Source organism: Kwoniella mangroviensis (assembly GCF_000507465.2).
Source record: "Kwoniella mangroviensis CBS 8507 chromosome 1 map unlocalized Ctg01, whole genome shotgun sequence".
NCBI lineage: Eukaryota > Fungi > Basidiomycota > Tremellomycetes > Tremellales > Cryptococcaceae > Kwoniella > Kwoniella mangrovensis.
Window position 1 is genome coordinate 9,349,548 of NW_027062533.1, and position 19,811 is coordinate 9,369,358.

Below are 19,811 nucleotides of genomic sequence, written 5' to 3' on the forward strand. Positions count from 1 at the left end.
ATTGCCATGTTTTGAGTCTCAATTTGTTATTTCAATTTCAGTTTCGATGTTCCTTCTCGATACGGTGTTTGTGGTGGTTGTGTTATTTGGTGAAGAAAGCAAAGATGACAAAAATGATGGATGATTAAGCAATTCGACAAGAACAGAACGAAATGAAATATGCGACAAAGATATGAAAAATAAGATCGAATTCAATAAATGGTCTTTAGGCTCTCTCCCTCCTTCTCGTTGTCCTCCTAAATTCTACAAAATCATACGAAAGCCTCAGGTGGTATAGTTCCTCTAATCTCCTCAAAGTTCTTCAAAGCAGCTTCGAAATTCCAACTATTCTGTTCCAAGCACATTGCGGAGAACTGCGCATTCATCCCCGTTCGTTGAGATAATTGAGCCACAAGAGCATCGTTACCTGCTGCAGGTACAGATGTGGAAGGAATTATCGGAGGTGGTTGAATAGTCACTCCGTGAGTCGCCAATGATCGATTACGCTCATCGAAGGCGAATGTACCGAGGTATGAGTGGACGGTCATAGTATCGGAAAGGATGATAGCGGGCCATCCAGCATTGGCAGCACTACAATACATAAACTAAGCTTTCCACCTTATGTGAGGTGATATGACAACTCACGGTGAGCCTGGTGGAGCAGGAGAAAGGATGAATGTCCTGGAGAAAGATCTATATGTCCCTGAAGGCACTACAATGACTGATCGTCAGCCGTCATTCACATCCTACCAGTGATGCTGACGTACTCTCTTCGAATTCCCCTTGAATCATCAGACACAACTTGGTACTTTCACCTTCCCCGTCCAGCACCCAGGTATCAAAACACCATTTCTCGGGATCCGACAAGGGGTGTTTTGTCCTAGGAACAACTTTATTCCACCATCGTAATAGCCGTTCTGCATCAGCAGGATTATGTAAACTGTCCATTCGCGCTTTGATACTGGTCGTTCCTCTGAAGAAGTTTCGACTTGGTAGATTGGTCCATGCTTCAAATGATACAGGTTGAGGTCGGTTGGCACGAGTCTTCATGACTTCTACCTGATTAGCGGATCGGGAAGGTAGTGTGTTGGCAGAGATGGAAATAAGTGCGTTGAGGGCATATCCTGGTAAGAGCGCATTTCGATCGTTATCGAAAAGAGTGAAGTATCTGTTGGAGTAGGTCAGCAGCTGGAAGTTGTTCTACGAGGTAGAGATGGCTTACTTTGCGCAGAACTGCATCGCAGGTCCTTTGACCCCTTCTTCACCAAAAGCAGATTGCACATCACACGGGAACGTGAATGGCTTTGCAACAAAAGCAGCTTTTTGCTCTTCGGTGAGCCGAACTTTAGGCTTTCGATCGATAGGCAGTATGATTCGCTCCAACTCGATACCGTCCAAGATTCGTAGACCGGGGAATCGACGTAAGATATCGCTGTGTGAACCGTGAGTATTTTTTTCCGACATGGGATGAATTCCACGTACTGTTTGTAGATGTTGGGACCATCAGGTTGTTGCAGCATCTTTTCTCTGAAGAAACAACCATTCAACTTGATTTCCACGAGACTCTTCAAGCTTCCAGCACCCGCTGTGGCTTTACCCTTCTTCTCACCGGCAGCTCTGAGATTGTCGAGTTCACCAATATTCTTGATGGGGTTGCCGCTTAAATCGAGAGCTCGAATGTCGGGGAGTGTGAGCGGAAGTTTCGACAGCTGAGCAAGGTGGTCGAGATTGTTGTTGGCTAAATTGAGGGTACGGATAGTAATTCCAGCACCCTAGAGAATTATAAGCATTATACTAAGTACTAAAGATTGTTGCTTGAAGTACCTTTTGTACTACACTCTCGATTATTCTCCAGAAAACTGTTCCTGCATTTGGAGGTGCGTTCGGATGACCAGGTGGCAAAATGCCGTTTTCTTTGAGCCATGGGTCATTTTGTAAATTCTGTGTAACCATTCATCAATTTGCGATTCGTCAGAGACACGTGTGCTCATTACTCACCGACATATCAAGTATCCCGTCTCCTATTACTCTTTTTCTGATCCATTCTTTCATCTCCTCACCGTGGAGTTTCTTGGTGAGTTCGGATTTAGAATGTTCTCTTTCAGCTTTACCACTTAAAGTCTGAAGCTGCTTGATGACTGGCGGTGTTCCAGCTGGATTTCTAGCATTGTTGGGACCATTCCGGGGATGTCTGCCATCCCTACTACTTGATGATGCGGGGGTCATTCGAGACGCTAGCGATCCAGGTTTCTGGTATGGTTTGTTGTTTGCATTGTTTGATGGGTGGTGTCGACCAGTCTGTCGTTGAGCATGTCGAAAATGAGTTTGACGATGATTGAACCGAAGTGGTGATGGGGTATCCGGCAGAAACGGAATATCCGTGTTTATGTTGGGTGGTCGAAGTCGAAAGCGATGTCGATTGTTATTTTGGGTAAGGGTTCGAACAGTTGAGAAGAGAGAATCATCCGAACAGGTGAGCATGTTACTAGATCCAAATTCAACGGCGGAAAAGGCTCGAGGGCGCATCGTAATAACGAGTCAAACTGATCCAGCCTTAAAAAATAACACGAGTAGAGAAGGATAAACAACCCAAATTGAGAAAGAGGTACCGAATCGAGCATCTGTTGCCCATACCCATATGACTGGTTGTGGTTGTCGACGAAGGAAGACCATACAGAGGTTGTTATGTCACAAGGATGAATGGAACGTCCTCGGCTTGAGATCAGCACTATGAACGTGCAAAGGATGGTGAATCCCTTTTCTATCTCTTTGATTCGGCATTGAGGACGATGGACGATGTGGTATTCGTCCTTGACCTTATAAAAAGTTGCGCATCAACGGAAGAAGGATACCGAGGTGAGACCGGGTGGCGAGTTCGTGACTGCAGCGCCGGGATCACGCATCGAGTGTGACGTCCTCTTTTCGTTTTGCTTCTGATGATTACAGCAGACTACCTGGAAGGTAAAATATCTTCTTCCCCACGAGCTATCCCTCGAGCCTTGTATATGATGATTTGATTTGACTTACCTGATCAAGAGGACCAGCAGATCTAGCACCTCTTCTCCCTCCTCTGCCCACTCTCCCTCCGTTGTTGGTCCCATCAAGCTCCATCCCTTGTTCTCTAGTGATTCCAGCACCTCTCAATGCAGAGCTCAAGCTCCGGGTCGAAGGTGCACCGGTAGCTGAACCTCTGATGGAGACTGAGGTAGATGAGGAAGGCGCATTGTCCTGTTGAGTATTGTTAAAATTGGCAAGAGCCTGTTGGAAGGCAGCCATGTTGATGTTTCTGATGGTTTAGACAGGGGAGAAGAGAGGCGGACGGGCTCGGTGATACTTTGCTGGCTGACGCGAGTGAGGATATGAGACGATACGGTGTGTCTGATATCTGCTTGTTGTATATGGGGGTGAGGCAATTATTTAGCAGATTGAGAAGAATGCTTTGGTGAGAAGAAAGAGAGAGAGAGAGACGGAGGACAATGACAGCGTCCATCACATTACCACTCAGAGCGGTTCATGTCGGAAGCGGGTGGCAAGTTTTGGTCCTGCGTGCCTAAGCGGCGGCTCAAACGGACGCCTAAACATGGGTCAAATCGCAGGCCTAACCTGTTGCCCTGCTGCTTCACAGTCTTTCCAGGTGCTCATCTAAAGTTGTCGTTCATGTTCAACAATCTGATTGCGTTTATCCTACCTCGCCTTACTCTATTCATCGTCAAAATGCCAGCAGCAGTAGCATCCAAGCCCAATGGAGACCTGGCGAACGGTCATGGCTCCGTGAAAAGCTCATCGGTAAAATCCAGAGGTGCTTTGAAAAGGTTAAAGGCAAAACAAAAGGCAGCTGCTGGGGTAGGAAAGAATGGGAATACAAGCGGTAGAGAAGACGCATCTGCTAGCGAACCACCAACAGATACAGAGAGTGATGTAGAGGTGAGCACACGTGTCTATAGAAAAGACGGACGAGCAATAGCTGATGCTGTTGGATTAGTCTGTCACATCGACAAGTACGGCGGCAACTTCAGTGGATGTAGAGATAGATACTTCCGATCCAGCCTTTTCGGCATTCTCATCGATATTAGCTCGATTCCAAGGGCAGGAAGGTGGAGATGTACTGGAAGCTGGGCAAAATGCTGGACCGGCGAAGGGAGAAGTGTATTATTCGGATGAAGAAGATGACGATGAGGAGGATGTAAGGAAAGCTGCTCAGAGGGCGGCTGATCAGGAAGGTCTGACAAGGCGAGAAAGGAGGAAAGCTGCGGTAAGTCGTCGTCATCTTGTCTTGCTACTAAGTGTAGCGCATAGCTGATCATCATATGGGTCCCATTGTAGAAATTGACAGTAGCAGAGTTGAAACAACTGGTGGATCGACCAGAAGTGGTAGAATGGTTTGATTGTGATGCGCGTGATCCGAGAACTTTGGTCAACCTCAAATCGTATAGAAAGTGAGCTCGCATTCGTCTTATCCGTTATACGAGATGGAATATACCGCTAACCGCATACTTTTGGCAGTACCGTACCTGTACCTGCCCATTGGAATGCCAAAAGAGATTATCTGGCCGGAAAGAGAGGTATAGAGAAACCACCTTATCTACTTCCTCGTAAGTATTCCTCATCCTCTTTGCCGGGGACACCCACTGATCATGTTGTATATTTCTTGATAGCTTGGATCGCGGAGACTGGAATTGGTGAACAGAGAGATGCTATAAAAGCCAAAGAAGCTGAACAGACCTTAAGACAGAAGACAAGAGAAAGAGTGCAGCCTAAGATGGGTAAAATCGATATTGATTATCAGAAATTACATGATGCTTTCTTCAAATTCCAGACGAAGCCTAGTATGAGTAGATTCGGTGAAGCGTAAGTAAAACGTCTTCCTCGCTAAACTCTGAATTGATGGCTGATGGAAGATTGATAGTTACTATGAAGGGAAAGAACTGGAGACTGATTTACGGACTAAGAAACCCGGAGAACTCTCAGACGAATTGATAGAAGCATTGTCAATACCTCCATTGGCCCCTCCACCATGGTTGATCGCAATGCAGAGATTCGGTCCTCCACCAAGTTATCCAAATTTGAGAATCAAAGGTTTGAATGCCCCGATCCCACCTGGGTAAGTCAGCTTTGGATCGTAACAGCCTGTTCGAATATCTCAACTGATGGCGTTTACGCGACATAGCGCTCAATGGGGTTTCCATCCTGGGGGGTGGGGTAAACCGCCAATGGACGATTTCAATCGACCGCTATATGGGGATGTGTTCGGTGTAATGCAAGGTGCTGAAATAGCAGTAAGCTGCATTCCTCTAAGGATCCACTCTGCACAGCTAACAATCGCCCTTTGCAGAACCAAGATCAGATCGACAGAACACTATGGGGAGAGATAGAGCAATTGGATGAAGGTGAGTTATCGGTTTCTCCCTTTTTCTACGAATACAACTGGTGCTAACCGGTTTTATGTAGAATCTGAAGAGGAGGAGTCCGATGAGGAGGAAGAAGCAGAAGAAGACGAGGACGCAGCGCCTGTCAGATCAGGTAACGCCCCTGCAGACGGTCTGGAAACACCCTCGGGATTGGCTACTCCATCGGGATACAACTCTGTCGTATCTACTGTCCCTGGTGGATTGGAAACTCCCGATTTCGTCGATCTCAGGAAGAATACCCGAGCGGAGAGTGAAGATGTACCTTCTGGACCTAGAGAGCTGTATCATGTCATACCAGAGAGGGAAACTTCAAGTAGAGGGTTTATGGGTTCGTCAACCGCTTATGATGTTTCGAATGTTGGTAGACCTGGTGGACCGGCTGTATTGGGTGCTGAAGATCCCGGTAGGAAGGTGAGTTTTGGATTTTCATCAACTCTCCTTTCCAAATGTAGCCATGCTGACACCACGTACTTTTCCGTTTGCAGCGAAAGGCAGGTGACGTCGAAATATCTATATCAGAAGATGAAGATTTAACGCAAGAACAACTGAAAGCGAAATACGAAGCTTCAAGATCACAAGCTTCTAAAGTGTATGTACCTGGTGCTGATGCTGATAGAAGTGGGTTCGATGATGTTATGGTAGGAGAGATGAAGAAGAGAGCAAGGAAGGATGATAAGAAAGGTAAAGACAAGGCGGAGAAATTCAAATTCTAGTTATAGTCTGGATTTGAGAGATATCTTGTACATCATCAGTATGTATTGCGTAACTGGATGTATATGTTGTTGATGAGCTGGTAATATGTTATGAAACAAGTAAATCTGGGCCACTTCGCCAATACCCAACCGTAGACCAATCTGAAGATCAATTCTCAGCTGAAAATGAGCAAATGCCGCAAGGTGACGGCTTGAGATCGGTCATATCATTGCTGTCCAGGCAATTGAACGCATTGAAATGGTTTCAAGCTACATACCGCTTATGGCTTAGATTGGAGCTGTATCCTGGATCAAACAGAGTTGTCCCATACAAGCCTTGATTTTCTGCGCCAAATTGACAGTGTCTGCAATTCACGGCTGCTATCCTATGTTTTCATTCCCATGTGGATCTGTCTGGCAGCCTGAACGCGCATTTGGAACAATATCGAGGTGTTTTCAACAGAGGTGGTGTATTTAGAGCAGGTATCTGTGTTTGTAGAATGCTGTCAATGGCACATCAGGAAAGTCCGGTCTATGGTAAGAAAACATCAAAGTGGCCCAGACTTCTTTCGTCCTACAACTGGGTACGAGCTCATGAGCGTACGCATTATCATAAGCTTGGCATGGGCTGTGGTACGTTTTCCAAATTTTATGATATAACAAACCATAATTTTGCACTGAATGACCCCATTGAATGGTGTACGCATTCGAGATTCATGCTGTTTTTGTGGAAGATGCCAGGTATATATGAAAGGAACAGAAAAAGGAGATTATAAACATCCAGATTTTCACTACGATTATATATATACACAATTCAGAATCAAAGTTCATAAGTTAAATTCATACATAAGCCGAAAATATCCCAAAAACGATGATTTCCTTTTCCCTTCTACTTTCAACTTCAGACATTACCCATTCCAATCATCATCCGCGGCATTCGATCATTTGATCAGTTCAACAAATTCTTCAAACCAGTCTTAGGTTTGATTTCCTCTCCATCACCTCCACGTCCAGACGGAGTATCCTTCAAACCGTTTGATGTTGTATGTGAAGTCATCGATCTGGGTTCTTCCTGGGGTGTTTTACGTGGATCTGAAACCGTAGCTGCCGTCACACTGAGTTCAGCAGTTGTAGCCGAAGGCGTGACTCGTCCAGAGGCAGAAGCAGACGATTGTGCGGGAGTAGGGAAATATGACACGTTTGGATTTGACGATCTGGTAAGATTCAACGGTATTGGCAAATTCATATTGGAGTTGGAGTCCGCCAAGTGACTGTCTCCTGAGGTGGTCAAAGTGGATCCTGTAGGTGGTCTTGAATTGATCATACCTGAAGTAGAGGATAAATCGCTAAACTCTCGTACAGAGGGAGAAGCCATAGGTGTAACTCCCCTAGAGGAGTTAAGCGCAGGTGCCAATCTAGGAGTGGGTGATGTACCTCCAAGAGAACGTGTCAAATTTGGTATAGCAGTTTCGACTATAGTCCAATGAACCGAAAGATCAGTCTTAACAGCTTTTGCACATGGCACACGAGTAGAAGACTCACATGAGAAACGGGTACGTCGCTCTTCCCTGTCCCTGTCCCGATCTCTTTCGGGAGCACGCTCACGACCAGTGATACCTGCTCCACTAGCCATTATAGCCAATGCATCAGAAGCCATGAGCGCTTCGTATTTCTGTCTCATCTCGCCGTTTTGACGACTGAGCGTATCTTGCAGAGCTTTCATTTCCAAAGATGCTGGAGCAAAGTCGGAATCAGTTAAACACACAGTCTATCATGATCAAACGGCCAGACTCACGTTGATCACCTGCTGCCCAGCCCACCATTTGCAAGAGATAGGAAGTGAAATCTAGATTATATCTGACATGCTCGATTCTGTCATTATTGAGCACTTCAGCGATCCGTTGTAACCTATCTTCGAGCATGATCACTTGACTAGAGAGACTATCTAGAGGTGATCTTGGAGGTTGTTGAGGATAATATGGGGAATCGGGAAAGTTAGAAGGCAAGAATCGCTGACCGTGAGCGGACAAGGGCGGTCTGTTAGGATCAGGGTGAAATCGTGGGAGTTGCGGTTGATGGTGACTCTGCGTCTTAAGATCCTGTAAAGGCGGTGGCATCCTCAACGAGATCGACGGTGGTGCTGGTGGAGCTGGTTGCGGCGGCGCAGTCCCGTGAGAACTAGGTTGTCTCGATTCCCATATTCCAGCCGTGGTTGTCGGTCGATTATCTTCGTTAGGTCCAGAATAAGGAAATACGATATTTCCCCGCGATTGAGGAGGCGATGATAATCTCAGTATCTGTGGATGGTGATTGGGAACACCCGGAGGTGGTACGTCCCTCATCCACCCAGCAACGGGTCTAGAGAGCTCTGCTGTCTCCTCGGTAGGTGAAATAGGTTGACCACCATCGTGTACGCTTGGGCGAGAAGATTTCCGCTTGATACTTGCCAAAAGATGGGGTTCACCCCTTCGGAATAGGTTATGTCGGAATTCCCAAGCTTGAGGATCGACAGAGGTGGTGTATATGTCGTTTACCTATAGAATTATCAGCCAGAAAACTTTAGTAGACCAAGCTGAACATCGCTCACCTTGCTGAAACTGTCATGACGATTTTGAGGGAATAAGGTTAAAAGAGAAAGTTCGTTCGGTTTGTGCCACAGTCGCAATCGACTCACGAATACATGTTCAATTGACGGACGAAACTTTGCCAGTTGTTGTGTTTAAAAAAACGAGGTAAGACGACTCTACCAGTGTTCATGCATCAATATCGAAATCACATATATGCAATTATGGATCCATGACTCACTTTGCGAATTCCTGCGGATTTGGACAAGTAAAAGTTGTTCCTTCAGCCGACCAATAGATCAACCCGGTCTTGACGATATCTTCGTCCTCTAGGATCGAGTACAGTTTACCTACGAAAGCAGCTTGTGTTTTTTGAGGTGGATTGACCAAAGGTTGACCAGAGGAGAGATTGAGACTGGGAGGTGGACTTGAATTCCTCGATGCAGCAGCTGAAGTGGAAGAAAGGGGAGGATGATGTGGGTGAGATTGATTGGGCTGACGAGAGGATGATCCTGCGGATAATCCACCACGCTCATTATCCCCAATCACCCACGCAGAGGGGTAAGAAGGGTGTCGACGATGCGATGGATCTGATGATCGATGACCCACTCGTTCTCTCAACGCTCGGTCCCTCTCTTCCTCGGTTGAATCGGAAGGTGAAGAATAGGAAGAATGAGTGAATCTCGCAGAAGTTGCCGTTTGAGGTTGTTCAGATTCCTCTGTAAGGTCGATGGCATCTTGTTCACGTGTTGACAAAGGTCGATCGATCCTAGCTTTCTTGTCCGAGTTGACTGAGGAAGACGAATCTCCCAGACGAAGTGACAATCTCCGCTTGCTGGGAGTCTCAGCGTTTGGTCTTCTACCGTTATCACTCATTTGGGCGAGGTTGCGAGACTGCTCCACTGGTAGCAGTAGAAAGAGTAATGGGAAGTAAAGAGTGACTGTTATTGGCAGAGGAAGTAAGAATGAATGTATGTCATCGAATACTGGATCTGGAGGCTGATGTTGATATGTAAAGGACAAAGTTGAACGAGGTGCGTGCGAGAAGATAGTAACGGCACACTGTGCACAGTGACAACGCTGTAATAAATATCTGCTTGATGTTCTTTCTACAGGAAACATGTGAGTCAGTTTTCGACTTATCTTGTATTCTGTTAGCAAACAGCATGAACAGTCCTTTCCAAGTGATTCACCAATGAAGCGTCTATCAATCAACGTGGTTCTTGTCATTGATCATTAAATGATCCATGATGTACCCTTTGCTATTTTTCGCTAGAGGGCGCACAAAGTTCACACCAAGTGAGACACCCTCCATCAAAACCTTCCCTCTTCTTTCCCTTGATTTTACATCTGAGATCTTCATCCTAGACAACCGTTCCATATGCATCCACTCCTCCCACACGTCATGCTGTGCAGATTCAGAAGGAACTTGAGATCCACTCACCAGGTTTGTGGTCAGCGTGTATTTTGACCGAAATCTATCTATATGGAAAAAGCCACCTCTTGGATATTGTCTAAACGCGGGATCCAAACGCTGATGAAGAAAGAAGCCGAAGACGGGACAGGCGGTATTTAAAAGTAAAAGGTAGTCTGTGGAAGTGGGGGAAGATGAGAGTCAAGATAAGCTTGATTGAGGCTGATTAAGTCCGATTCTTGATCGTTTTCCTTTATGAAAAGTCTAGAGCTTTGCAGAGAAAGAATAAACAGGTTGGGTCAGCTGATGAACAAATGATGGGAAGATGGGTTGATCCGCGATGAGGTTCCGTAGCAGCTTCTCGTTCTCTCCTATATATGTACACAAAGCATCGATCTGATCAGGGCCGAAGGGCGTTTGTATGGAAAGTTCAGAAATTTGAAAACACAAAGAAGATATCACGCCCCAATCCAGTTACACCCATCCCAACACAAAAACACCAATCAGAAATCTCGATCAAAAAGTGCAGGACAAAACAAAAGGTGAAATAAACATCACAAAAAGGAAGTAATTCTTAAGCAGTACACTCACTCACCTTAGCGCAGTTTCCAGCAATTACTCCTTGTTTTATTCGTTTGATTCTGAATTCAGGTTGTATAGATGTAACAATGGAAAAGTCCAGTTGAGACGACAGAGTACACTTCTAACTTTATTGAGATGGGACGAGGCGGAAATGGAAGGAACTGGTGGCTGAAGGTTGTTGTTTGTGTTTAGGTGAGAAAAATCGGATACTTCCTTATTTTTCTTGAATTCTATCAGTCAACGTTCAACGTTTAGATTGAGGATGATTTTGCGTTCCGGAAGAAATTATAAGTTTGTTGGGGGATAGGATCACTTTCGTTTCCCTTTTCTCTGCCGTGATTTGGTTTTTGATCTAGGTTCCAATTCCTTGGTAATGGTGCAAAGACCTCTTCTGATCCGGTCTAGTCTCCCGTATAGTCTTCTTCAGTATTGTATTGTTGGTACCTTGTTCATCCACAACACGTTCTTACCCTCTATACCGAACAACTTTTTTGGACCCCTATTAATGATTGCTACTAACACTGCAAAGGTAAAAACCCTAGCCTTCGGCGTCTAGCGGTAGTGAAAGGGTTGAATATGCGGTAACAGTCGCTGAGAGTGGGAAATGAAAGGAACAGAGGATAGGGGACGGTCCTAAGAGTGGGGAAGAATAGGATTGATCTAGATGTTGATGGAAGGATGGGCGGGAAGACGAGCTTTGTGTCGAGGTACAGACAGGGCTGATGGTAAACAATGATTGTGCTGTTTGATAGATCGAGAAAAAAGCCGGAGGTGATTGTATCTTCATATGCCTGTTGCAATCAGGTAATCCTCCTGTGCAAGGTGTTTCTTCTGAGCTTGGCTTTTCGGGGCAATAACTTTAAGTTAATGAGCTCTTAGGTAGATGAGCTTACAGTCAGAGCATCCGAGCGGTAACCTGGAGATTAATTGAGATGACGAATCTGCCAATGAAACGGTTTTCATATCAGTGACCTGCTATCGTATAACCATCCAAGCGGTCTTCCTACACAGTTCAGCTCAACTATAACACCTTGAAATCTAGATGTCAGATAAATTTCTTGATCCTGATGTGTGTATATGGGCGCGTGTGTAAAGCGAATTGAGGGATGATGGACGATACCTCGCGTGGTCGATCTCCTTTGAAGGAATGTGATGTTAAGTGAAGGTGAAATCCAAAGGAAGGTGTTTTCTGCACTAGCCGCCGGGAACAAAAGAGCAAAGAGTGGTTGAGTTCTGTCGAGTGGAGGAGTAGGAAGGCAATACAAGTAGTCTCCTCGGACCGCTATCAGAAAAAGAGGTGTGAATGTCGAGTTCGAAATGTTTAGGTTATAATCTTCGGAATCAGACGACCTAGCTCGTGATGAGATAATGCGTGTTTACGTCGTTTTTGTTTTGATAGTCTGATAAATCGATCAACTTTTGTTCGATCAATCAGGATAATGGGATCACCGTGCCCGTACCTGATACCGATGGTGGTGATCAGTGAGTTGATTACTGATGCGTTGTCTTCCGGATTACCGTCCCGTAGATCCTTTGGAAGCAAGGGTCAATCACAAAGGGATGTTCCTGCTCCGGTGAGATCGTGCGCGATGATAAACATGTATATGTTCGTTCCTCCAACACAACGAATGAGTGAATGAGGTTGTTTTGAGTTTTGCAATTATTGTCAGGTTGTCGTGCCACGAACCCTCCTTGAACAATCAATATGATTGTATCCTTGCGATGTTCCTGCGAAACTCGATTACTGGCTTGTATCGTATTTGCAGCCAAGGAAAATCCAAATAGTTCAAGGCCGTTTTGATAATCGTGAGTCTTCAAGATATGTCCGGTACTAAAATTGTATGAGGATATCAGGCAGGTCAGTCTGTTGTCTGTCTGAGCTACAATTAAAGACAAATTATGTATCGGATATTGACCTCGCAGTGTCTGATCTTGGGGCTGACTATTTACAGTCTATCCACAAGCAATGAAACGTACGAAGATATATATACCCGTCGAATCAATGCAGAGACTTACTTCGATTGATCAACTGAGATACACTCGTATGGCGATTCTACGAATGACCTAGGCGATAGATCCTGAGATCCTGATTCGCGTACCGATTTCCAACAAGTTGTATCTATTACAATCCGCTGTTGATTCGAGATATATATAACCTTTTAAGTTGAGTTAATTGCTATTTGGTCGTTCCAATATGATCTAGATACGAGTAGATTGAGAACAAATCTAAATTCCTTTAATGATTGAAGTCTGGCCGGGGTATAGTGACATAGAAACGTTGGACTCGAATTAATCATATACTAGGTTCGTTCCTTTTTCTTCTTCCTTCTTTGTTCTTCTTCGTATCGTCTGGAAAACGTGGAATGCAGAGACAGAGTGTGAATTACGACTTGTTTAGAGTTAAGTTAAACGAATTTCAAGAAGGCAAGGGAAATCAAATACCGTACTCGTACCGAGTTAGTATCCTGCTTGCTGAATCCGCCTCGTATCTTTGAATGATTGTATGTATTTTGGGTTCTTATCCGAAGTTTCCGATTATTTGGAATTGGGCACAGGAGCATGATACGAATATAAGTGTCGTAAACAAGGCAACTTTACACTCAGTGGATTTTCCCCCTTACGTATCACATGGGGACCTTTCTACTTCGACTGCCCTTCGTCCTGATGGCAGTTCAGGTTCCAGTGAACCACCTCACTCAACACAGTACTCGAGTATGCGAGGATCGCTGTAATTTCGGTTCTTCTCATTCTATCGAGGTACAACACTACTTGAATATACTACTGCACCCTATTCCCCAATTATCTATCATATTACGTCTTTTCTCATCAACAGTATCTCGTAATCTCGTAAAGTTGAGCGGAAAACCCTGATGGGCTTGTGAACGGAGCAAAAGGTGATAATAAAGTTTTCAAGATAACCGAAACCAAGTCTCTCCATCTTTCCCCTTGTAGAGCAAGGCTGTGAGAACGTCATGAGTTTACAACCTTCTAGGCTCGAGTTGGGGTCAAAACCAAACACGGTGAGTCAAGCCAAGTTTGTGGCTTGACGAGCAGGTGGGCAAGGAATGTCACTCGGAGTTAACTTTCCTTGCGCATTCCCTTTCTTCCACGTTCCTGACCTTCCGATCACTTCCTCGTTGTACAGTCGTCATGTACTGGAAGACCAGATAAATGCACTTAATTACACTCTGATAGCAGGGCCGTTCCTATGTAGGGCGTAAGGACACTTGGCATGCATACAAGGGAGGCTTCGAGGGTCGACGGCCCGTGCTTTACCGATACAAAAGGTCATGGAGCATTCCTGAACTAGTCCTTAGTACTGTACTTGTATCCTGGGATGATCAGAAAAATCTAAAACTCTATCTGTCACCAAAACCCTTAAATAGAGCACAGAGTGTGTCATAGTTGATATTTGCAAACTCACAGCGGAAGCATCGTGCACATCGTGTCCTTTGAGCGATGGCGGCAAGCAAACGCTGTTGTTCATCGCCTACATATGCCATCGGCAGAGTCGTCGCCCAAGTTGAAGAGATGCAAGCAATAGTCTTATGTAGATTTTCGGAAATCCCGTTCAACCAGCTCCATACAAATGCAGCGCTCTCTCGTAAGCGCAAAGCGCTTCTTCTCGTCGATGATGCCATTGTAGGATATAGAGCCGAATTTACGTACTGTACTGCCTGGAATCAGCTGTGAAGCCAATCATTATCATATAAAGCCTGTACGTATGTCCAATTTATCGCATCTGATTCCGTTCACAATTCAAATGCCGTCCACGACTTGCAAGAGTACTATATCGTCGATTCACAAATACGGCAGCTTCAGACGACCGAAATCATATCGTGTAGATGGCAATTTGATAGTCATCCCTAAACGGGACTTGGACATGACGATTCCTGGAGGGCTTTTACTGCCGTCACCAAAGCTTGTACCTATAAATTGCTATGCTTTGTGAACCAAAGAAAAAGCGCCGTGAGCGGTGAAAGCCACCAGACCCTCGTGTTTCGGCAGTACTTTGGGAACGGATCGATAATGCCGTACTGGGTCGTTCCTGGGCAAATGGTCCTCTCGTAATTGACCGCTCAGATCAATCCAGGTCAAGTGTTACACTCGAATATGAGCAGGTGGTCAAATTAACTTGTTTCGCCGAGAAGCGCCGCGTCAGATAACGTTAGTCACGCCCAGTCCACATCATCTCGGTCCGCTCAAATTATGAAGACTCCTGAGCTGTAACTTAGTATTTCACAGTAATTCGTCGATAGAATCGGTACTCAAGCGAGTCTACACCGAAATGTGGCGGTCGGTTGTAGGCGGATGGGATGAACAACAGTGAGTCACCGGCAAATGCCAACAGTATGAGATTGTATGTCACGATCACGAGGGTGTGCTCCAGTATTGAGTCAGTCTCGACATAGCGTTCTGTATCTGTACTTGTTTTCACTGCAAAATTGCATGTAGAATGTCGTGACTTAACTACGGAAATTGCACGTCGGTCGAGGTATGACATGGACGGCCCCCTCGTTCCCAACTACAATGGTCAGAAGTCCATCGCTGGCTGCCATCCCGGAAGTCTGTGATGGAATTAGGACAAACAAAGCCTTGTTTGTGTCTTTGGACAATCAAGATTACATAGTACATACAGCCATGCTATCCGACTTCATGCACCGAAGCTACATCGTGAAAGATAGACAATGCGTTCTCTATATAACATATGGAGACGGACACTACACAGTATATGTATATACTCTACAGGTGCGCGGCCATCGAAGCCAGGTTCAAAATGCCTTTTCGCCGGGCGGAAAACGAACACCCAATTTAAATGGGTTTTAACCCACTATCTTCCTTCTACCGTCTATCATACCTCTACCAGGGACTACGCCCGAATTGTTCATAGCCCTTTTCATGAATTTATCCTTTGATGCCTTTCCAGCAGGTCTGGCCGATACCTTTCGACGGGGATCTATGAGCGGCGGTAAGGATGTGGTGGAAGGGTTGAATGTGGGGGGTAAAATTTGCAAGGTGGTTTGATCACTAGAAATATAGAAGAAACATGTTAGAATAATCCAAATATGATGTACAACAGCACGTAGGGAGGGACAGGGAACACGTCGAGTGGAAAAGCAAACCTACGAAATTTTCTTCTCTGTCTTCTCCTTGATCCCCTTTCTCCTCTTTTTACTTCTCTTCCCATCGTCCTGAATCTGCTTATTCAACTCTTCAACTTTCAGTTGGTTATTCTCCTTTTTGGCTTTTTCCAGCTCCGCTGCTCGGGCTAATACAGCTTTAGATAGTGGTTTGGGTGCACCAGGTATCAGATCCCATTGAGTTTCATCATCCTCTTCTTGCGGTTCACCTGAACTTTCCGAGCCCGAGGCGGAATCGGATGACTCTGAGTCCGCCTGATTGACTTTTCTCTTTTTCTCCACTTTCTTGGCATTACTTGGACCACCTGTACTAGTACTTCCCTTGGCTCGAGATTCAGCAGCTTCCATCATTGCTTGCATAGCTGCAAATTTCCCTCTTAACGATTCATCTATTTTGACCGTTGACAAATCTTCGGAATCATCCGTTTCGTCCCCTTCTTCTGGATCACCCTCTTCATCCTCCGAGTCGGTATGGAACGACTGTTGATCCTCTTCTTCCTCTTCTTCGTCCTGATCCTCACTTGCTTCTTCTTCGTCGTCGTCCTGATCTTCATCGTCGTCATAGTCCAATTCTGAATCATCATTCGACGCTTGAGCCATAGCAGCTTCCATTCTACTCCTCAATCTCTTTGTCTCCTCATCTTCATCCTCTTCCTCTTCTTCGGACTCTGAATCAGGTGTAGGTCGACGTATCTTCTGGGACTTCGACTTGGGGGGATTAGGTACATTCTTACCCTTTCCTTTACCTTTGGTTGACGATTCAGCTTTAGCTTGTGAGATAGCTTGAGAACGAGCTTTGGCAGCTGCTTTTCGAGTTGCGTTCAGCCTGTGGAAACCCATTTCATCAATACATCAGTTCACGAACATATGACATTTTCCTTGACAACGTTTCGGAAGTGATGTGTTGGCAAGATGATTTTACTTACGCAGCTTCCCTGTCCGCAATCTTCTTCTCCTCTTCCATAGCCCTACTCATCCCTACAGCTTCAGGCGCATCATCATCATCGCTATCTTCATCCGTCCAATCTCCTGCTTTCTCGTCTTCGTGTATGACCTGTCTCCTTGGGGAGGATGTAGTGCCATTCACTTGATCGATGGTGTCGTCGTCGACATCGTCGAAAGTGAGCTTTTTACCTGCTGAAGGTTGGATTGCTATAGCTCCTTCGGTAGACTTCTTCTTGGCCATTGCGATCGGTGTTGATGGAGGATTACGTGAAATGTATCAGTGGATCGTGTTGTGTTCGTATTGCAAGAGATATGTTATATCTGGATCGTACACCAACACAACAGTGAGATGGACTGATTTTCCCAACTTTTTTCAAGATTTGTTGTGATTTGCCACGCGACAAAACCCTGAATCAACTGGGATCCCTCCATCATAACTTATAGCACAAGATCGTACATCCACTCTACAGCTCATGCGGATCAAGTCTACATGCAACTATCTTGAATCCAACAGTCAGTACCTGAAGATGCATGGTCATGGTTATGTTAATCTAGGATGTATATGTTCGTCGCCCTCTGGTTCTTTCGCCTTCCCATTCCCATTAACCGTTGTCGGAGGGTTACTACCTAATCCTCCAGATAGATCTTCATAAAAATCAGGTGTGAGACCCTACAAGCACGACATACACAGAATCAGCACAGCACGATACACCTATTGCTACTAGGGACTGCACGTACAGCTTTCAACCTGTCAGCGGCATTGAAAGGCCCTTTGATCTTTCCTCTGAAATTGGCGAATACTTCTGCTCGGAAGGTAGTTATAGGGTCCATACCTTGTTTTTGGCATCTAAACACACCCGAGTTCAGTCAGATGGTTTTCTTGGTATCGGCGGATCATCAAGTCATGATTCAGAGAAAGATTGCAACTCACAACCACGTAAACCACCTATGTCCAGTAGTCACGTCTACGACACGCAGCAATTAGCTTGTTCCCTGTGGTCACATTCGATCTCCGATAACGTAGTACTCACGCGTAATTTCATCAGCATGAATGATTTCCAATACCCTACTACTCTCCTTGTCACCGGCCGCCTGGAGTTTAGCCAGAGTCAAAGGGTTCATATCGATCCCTCTCGCTTCGGCGACCAGATGAATGATAGCTATTCGAGCAGAGAGGGAGTCGGCAGTTTGAGTAGCTGATTCCCATAATCCCGCGTGAACTACTCATACAACCAGAAAGGTCAACTTTCACCTCTATATGTACTTGTTGAGGATTGCCTACCTGTATGAGCACCGAAATAGGATCCCAGTTCCTACAACCGGCATACCGTCATTAGCAGATGATATTGGATAGTTTATACCTAGTCTTCCACTCACCACCAACCTTCTAGCAAGTAAGGTATAATGCTTCGCCTCATCCTCAGCAACTTTCGCCCAATCCAAGAAGTATTCCACAGGCAATCGTTCACCATAGTTGGTTGTGAAATCTGCGAATCTAGCTATAATATCCCATGCCAAGTCGATAGCGTACTGCTCAATATTGGCTAAAGCGTGTAACATCATTATACGTGATTTCTCGGAACCTCCTTTTCCACTGTACGAACGGGTTTACAAAATGATCAGTATATAACCCACATGATAACCCAGAATTGACAATGAGAAATTTCGCGTCAGACTCACCGCCTAGGTGCTTTACCAGGAGCGATCATCTCGACTTCCCTCGGAGGCTCATCTAATAATCCACCTTCCTTTTCCCTCTCCCTCTTTATCTCTCCGACCGTCGGTCTGATAGATTTCAACTTCCCCGCACGCAATCTCGTAACAGCTTCTCTAGTTAGGAGACATTTTAATTCTGGATTACTCGTACGTAGAATGAGATGGGCGAAACCCAATAAAGAGTTTGGTAGATCTTCGGGTAAGGTGGCTGCGGATTCGGGAAAAGAGGTTCGGGAAGAATGATCGATATCCTCTGCTAAAGATAGTCGAGATAAAGATGGAAGAGGTGGATCAAGGAATTCTACAGCGAGAATATAACAAGATGAGCTATTTGGTGAAGCTGTGGAGTAGTAGAGAGGAGACCCACTTACCCTCACTAACTCCTCTCATTTCTACCAATTCCCATTTCCGCTGTGGAGCGGATGGAGAGGGATGAGGAGCTTCTACCCAAACTTCCGCGTCTTCTTCTACACCCTTCACCTGCACTTCGTAGGCACATGCTTGTAAACCGGTAGCTGAAATGGATATTAGCGGCGTCATGCTAATCTTCAGGGCAGACACGTACAGCTCGAACCATCTTTGAGATCTGCATAACCGTGGATATCAGTTTACATAGCACCATCGAGCTGGATTCAGCTTACCAAAATCATATTGATGCCATGGACACACTATCATATGGCTCATCAGCACCAGCATTTTGTCAGTAGTATAGTACCCACCAATCGCTTTCGTATCTTCTATATCCTCAATCTCAGCGTGACTTAGTGGTGCACCCAAATGAGGACATGTCTCTTCCATACAGTACAGCTCTGGAGCTTTCCAAGATGGTCCAGCTTCAGATGATGATGCAGATACATCGTTGGTTTCCGGCTTATTGATTCTGAACAACAGTAATCGATGGTATATGATAGGTGGATCAACGGTTCGGAGGGAAAGGTGGAACCGGGTATGAGTGAACGTCGCTTTCAGTGGGCATATCCTACGTGTTTACAGGAGAATGTTAGGATCTGCTTCTTGACTGGCTGGCTAGGATATGCATACCGTATGAATTGTTTCATGGTGTTCATGATTCGTCATATATCGTAGGTGAGCAATTGGATTTGCAAAACCATAACAAATTTCAATCAACCTCCATGTACCAGTCTCTGCAAGTGTAAGGTACGTAAAGTATCAGAAATATCTTGAATGTCGGACATGACCGCCGATATGGTGATTAGCTCGGTACGATCTGATCTGATCTGATCTGATCTGATCGGTTCGTTTGTTCGTCATTTGCATGCGATTCTGATCGATCTGATCTAATCTCTCATCCCTATCATCGATCATACCATGACAAGATATAATATCGATACCAATGTAAACAACGCGAT

General features: G+C 45.3%; 5 protein-coding genes across 5 annotated transcripts; 1 reads left to right on the forward strand and 4 right to left on the reverse strand.

Moving 5' to 3' along the window:
* Positions 1 to 251: 251 nt before the first annotated feature.
* I203_103534 (uncharacterized protein) lies at positions 252 to 3,255 on the reverse strand (the record flags this gene model as incomplete). The annotated part of the gene is made up of 8 exons (XM_019147663.1): positions 252 to 570; positions 625 to 691; positions 747 to 1,147; positions 1,202 to 1,411; positions 1,462 to 1,751; positions 1,804 to 1,920; positions 1,978 to 2,277; positions 3,007 to 3,255. The coding sequence occupies 8 exons, from the start codon at positions 3,253 to 3,255 to the stop codon at positions 252 to 254; spliced, it is 1,953 nt and encodes a 650-aa protein (XP_019003328.1).
* Positions 3,256 to 3,693: 438 nt separating this feature from the next.
* Positions 3,694 to 6,100, forward strand: I203_103535 (uncharacterized protein; the record flags this gene model as incomplete). The annotated part of the gene is made up of 10 exons (XM_019147662.1): positions 3,694 to 3,903; positions 3,962 to 4,231; positions 4,303 to 4,415; positions 4,483 to 4,571; positions 4,635 to 4,827; positions 4,886 to 5,080; positions 5,147 to 5,255; positions 5,312 to 5,366; positions 5,428 to 5,798; positions 5,873 to 6,100. 10 exons carry the CDS (start codon positions 3,694 to 3,696, stop codon positions 6,098 to 6,100), a joined length of 1,833 nt encoding a protein of 610 aa, XP_019003327.1.
* Positions 6,101 to 7,028: 928 nt separating this feature from the next.
* Positions 7,029 to 9,519, reverse strand: I203_103536 (uncharacterized protein; the record flags this gene model as incomplete). Its single annotated transcript, XM_065517335.1, has 6 exons — positions 7,029 to 7,552; positions 7,622 to 7,813; positions 7,875 to 8,613; positions 8,667 to 8,676; positions 8,754 to 8,822; positions 8,885 to 9,519. The coding sequence occupies 6 exons, from the start codon at positions 9,517 to 9,519 to the stop codon at positions 7,029 to 7,031; spliced, it is 2,169 nt and encodes a 722-aa protein (XP_065374153.1).
* Positions 9,520 to 15,462: 5,943 nt separating this feature from the next.
* Positions 15,463 to 16,966, reverse strand: I203_103537 (uncharacterized protein; the record flags this gene model as incomplete). Its single annotated transcript, XM_019147660.1, has 3 exons — positions 15,463 to 15,667; positions 15,767 to 16,606; positions 16,707 to 16,966. 3 exons carry the CDS (start codon positions 16,964 to 16,966, stop codon positions 15,463 to 15,465), a joined length of 1,305 nt encoding a protein of 434 aa, XP_019003325.1.
* A 300-nt stretch (positions 16,967 to 17,266) lies between these two features.
* On the reverse strand, positions 17,267 to 19,508 carry I203_103538 (uncharacterized protein; the record flags this gene model as incomplete). Its single annotated transcript, XM_065517336.1, has 12 exons — positions 17,267 to 17,395; positions 17,464 to 17,572; positions 17,657 to 17,690; positions 17,757 to 17,945; positions 18,008 to 18,038; positions 18,103 to 18,319; positions 18,406 to 18,742; positions 18,813 to 18,956; positions 19,007 to 19,027; positions 19,083 to 19,109; positions 19,161 to 19,420; positions 19,483 to 19,508. 12 exons carry the CDS (start codon positions 19,506 to 19,508, stop codon positions 17,267 to 17,269), a joined length of 1,524 nt encoding a protein of 507 aa, XP_065374154.1.
* Between the last annotated feature and the right edge of the window lie 303 nt (positions 19,509 to 19,811).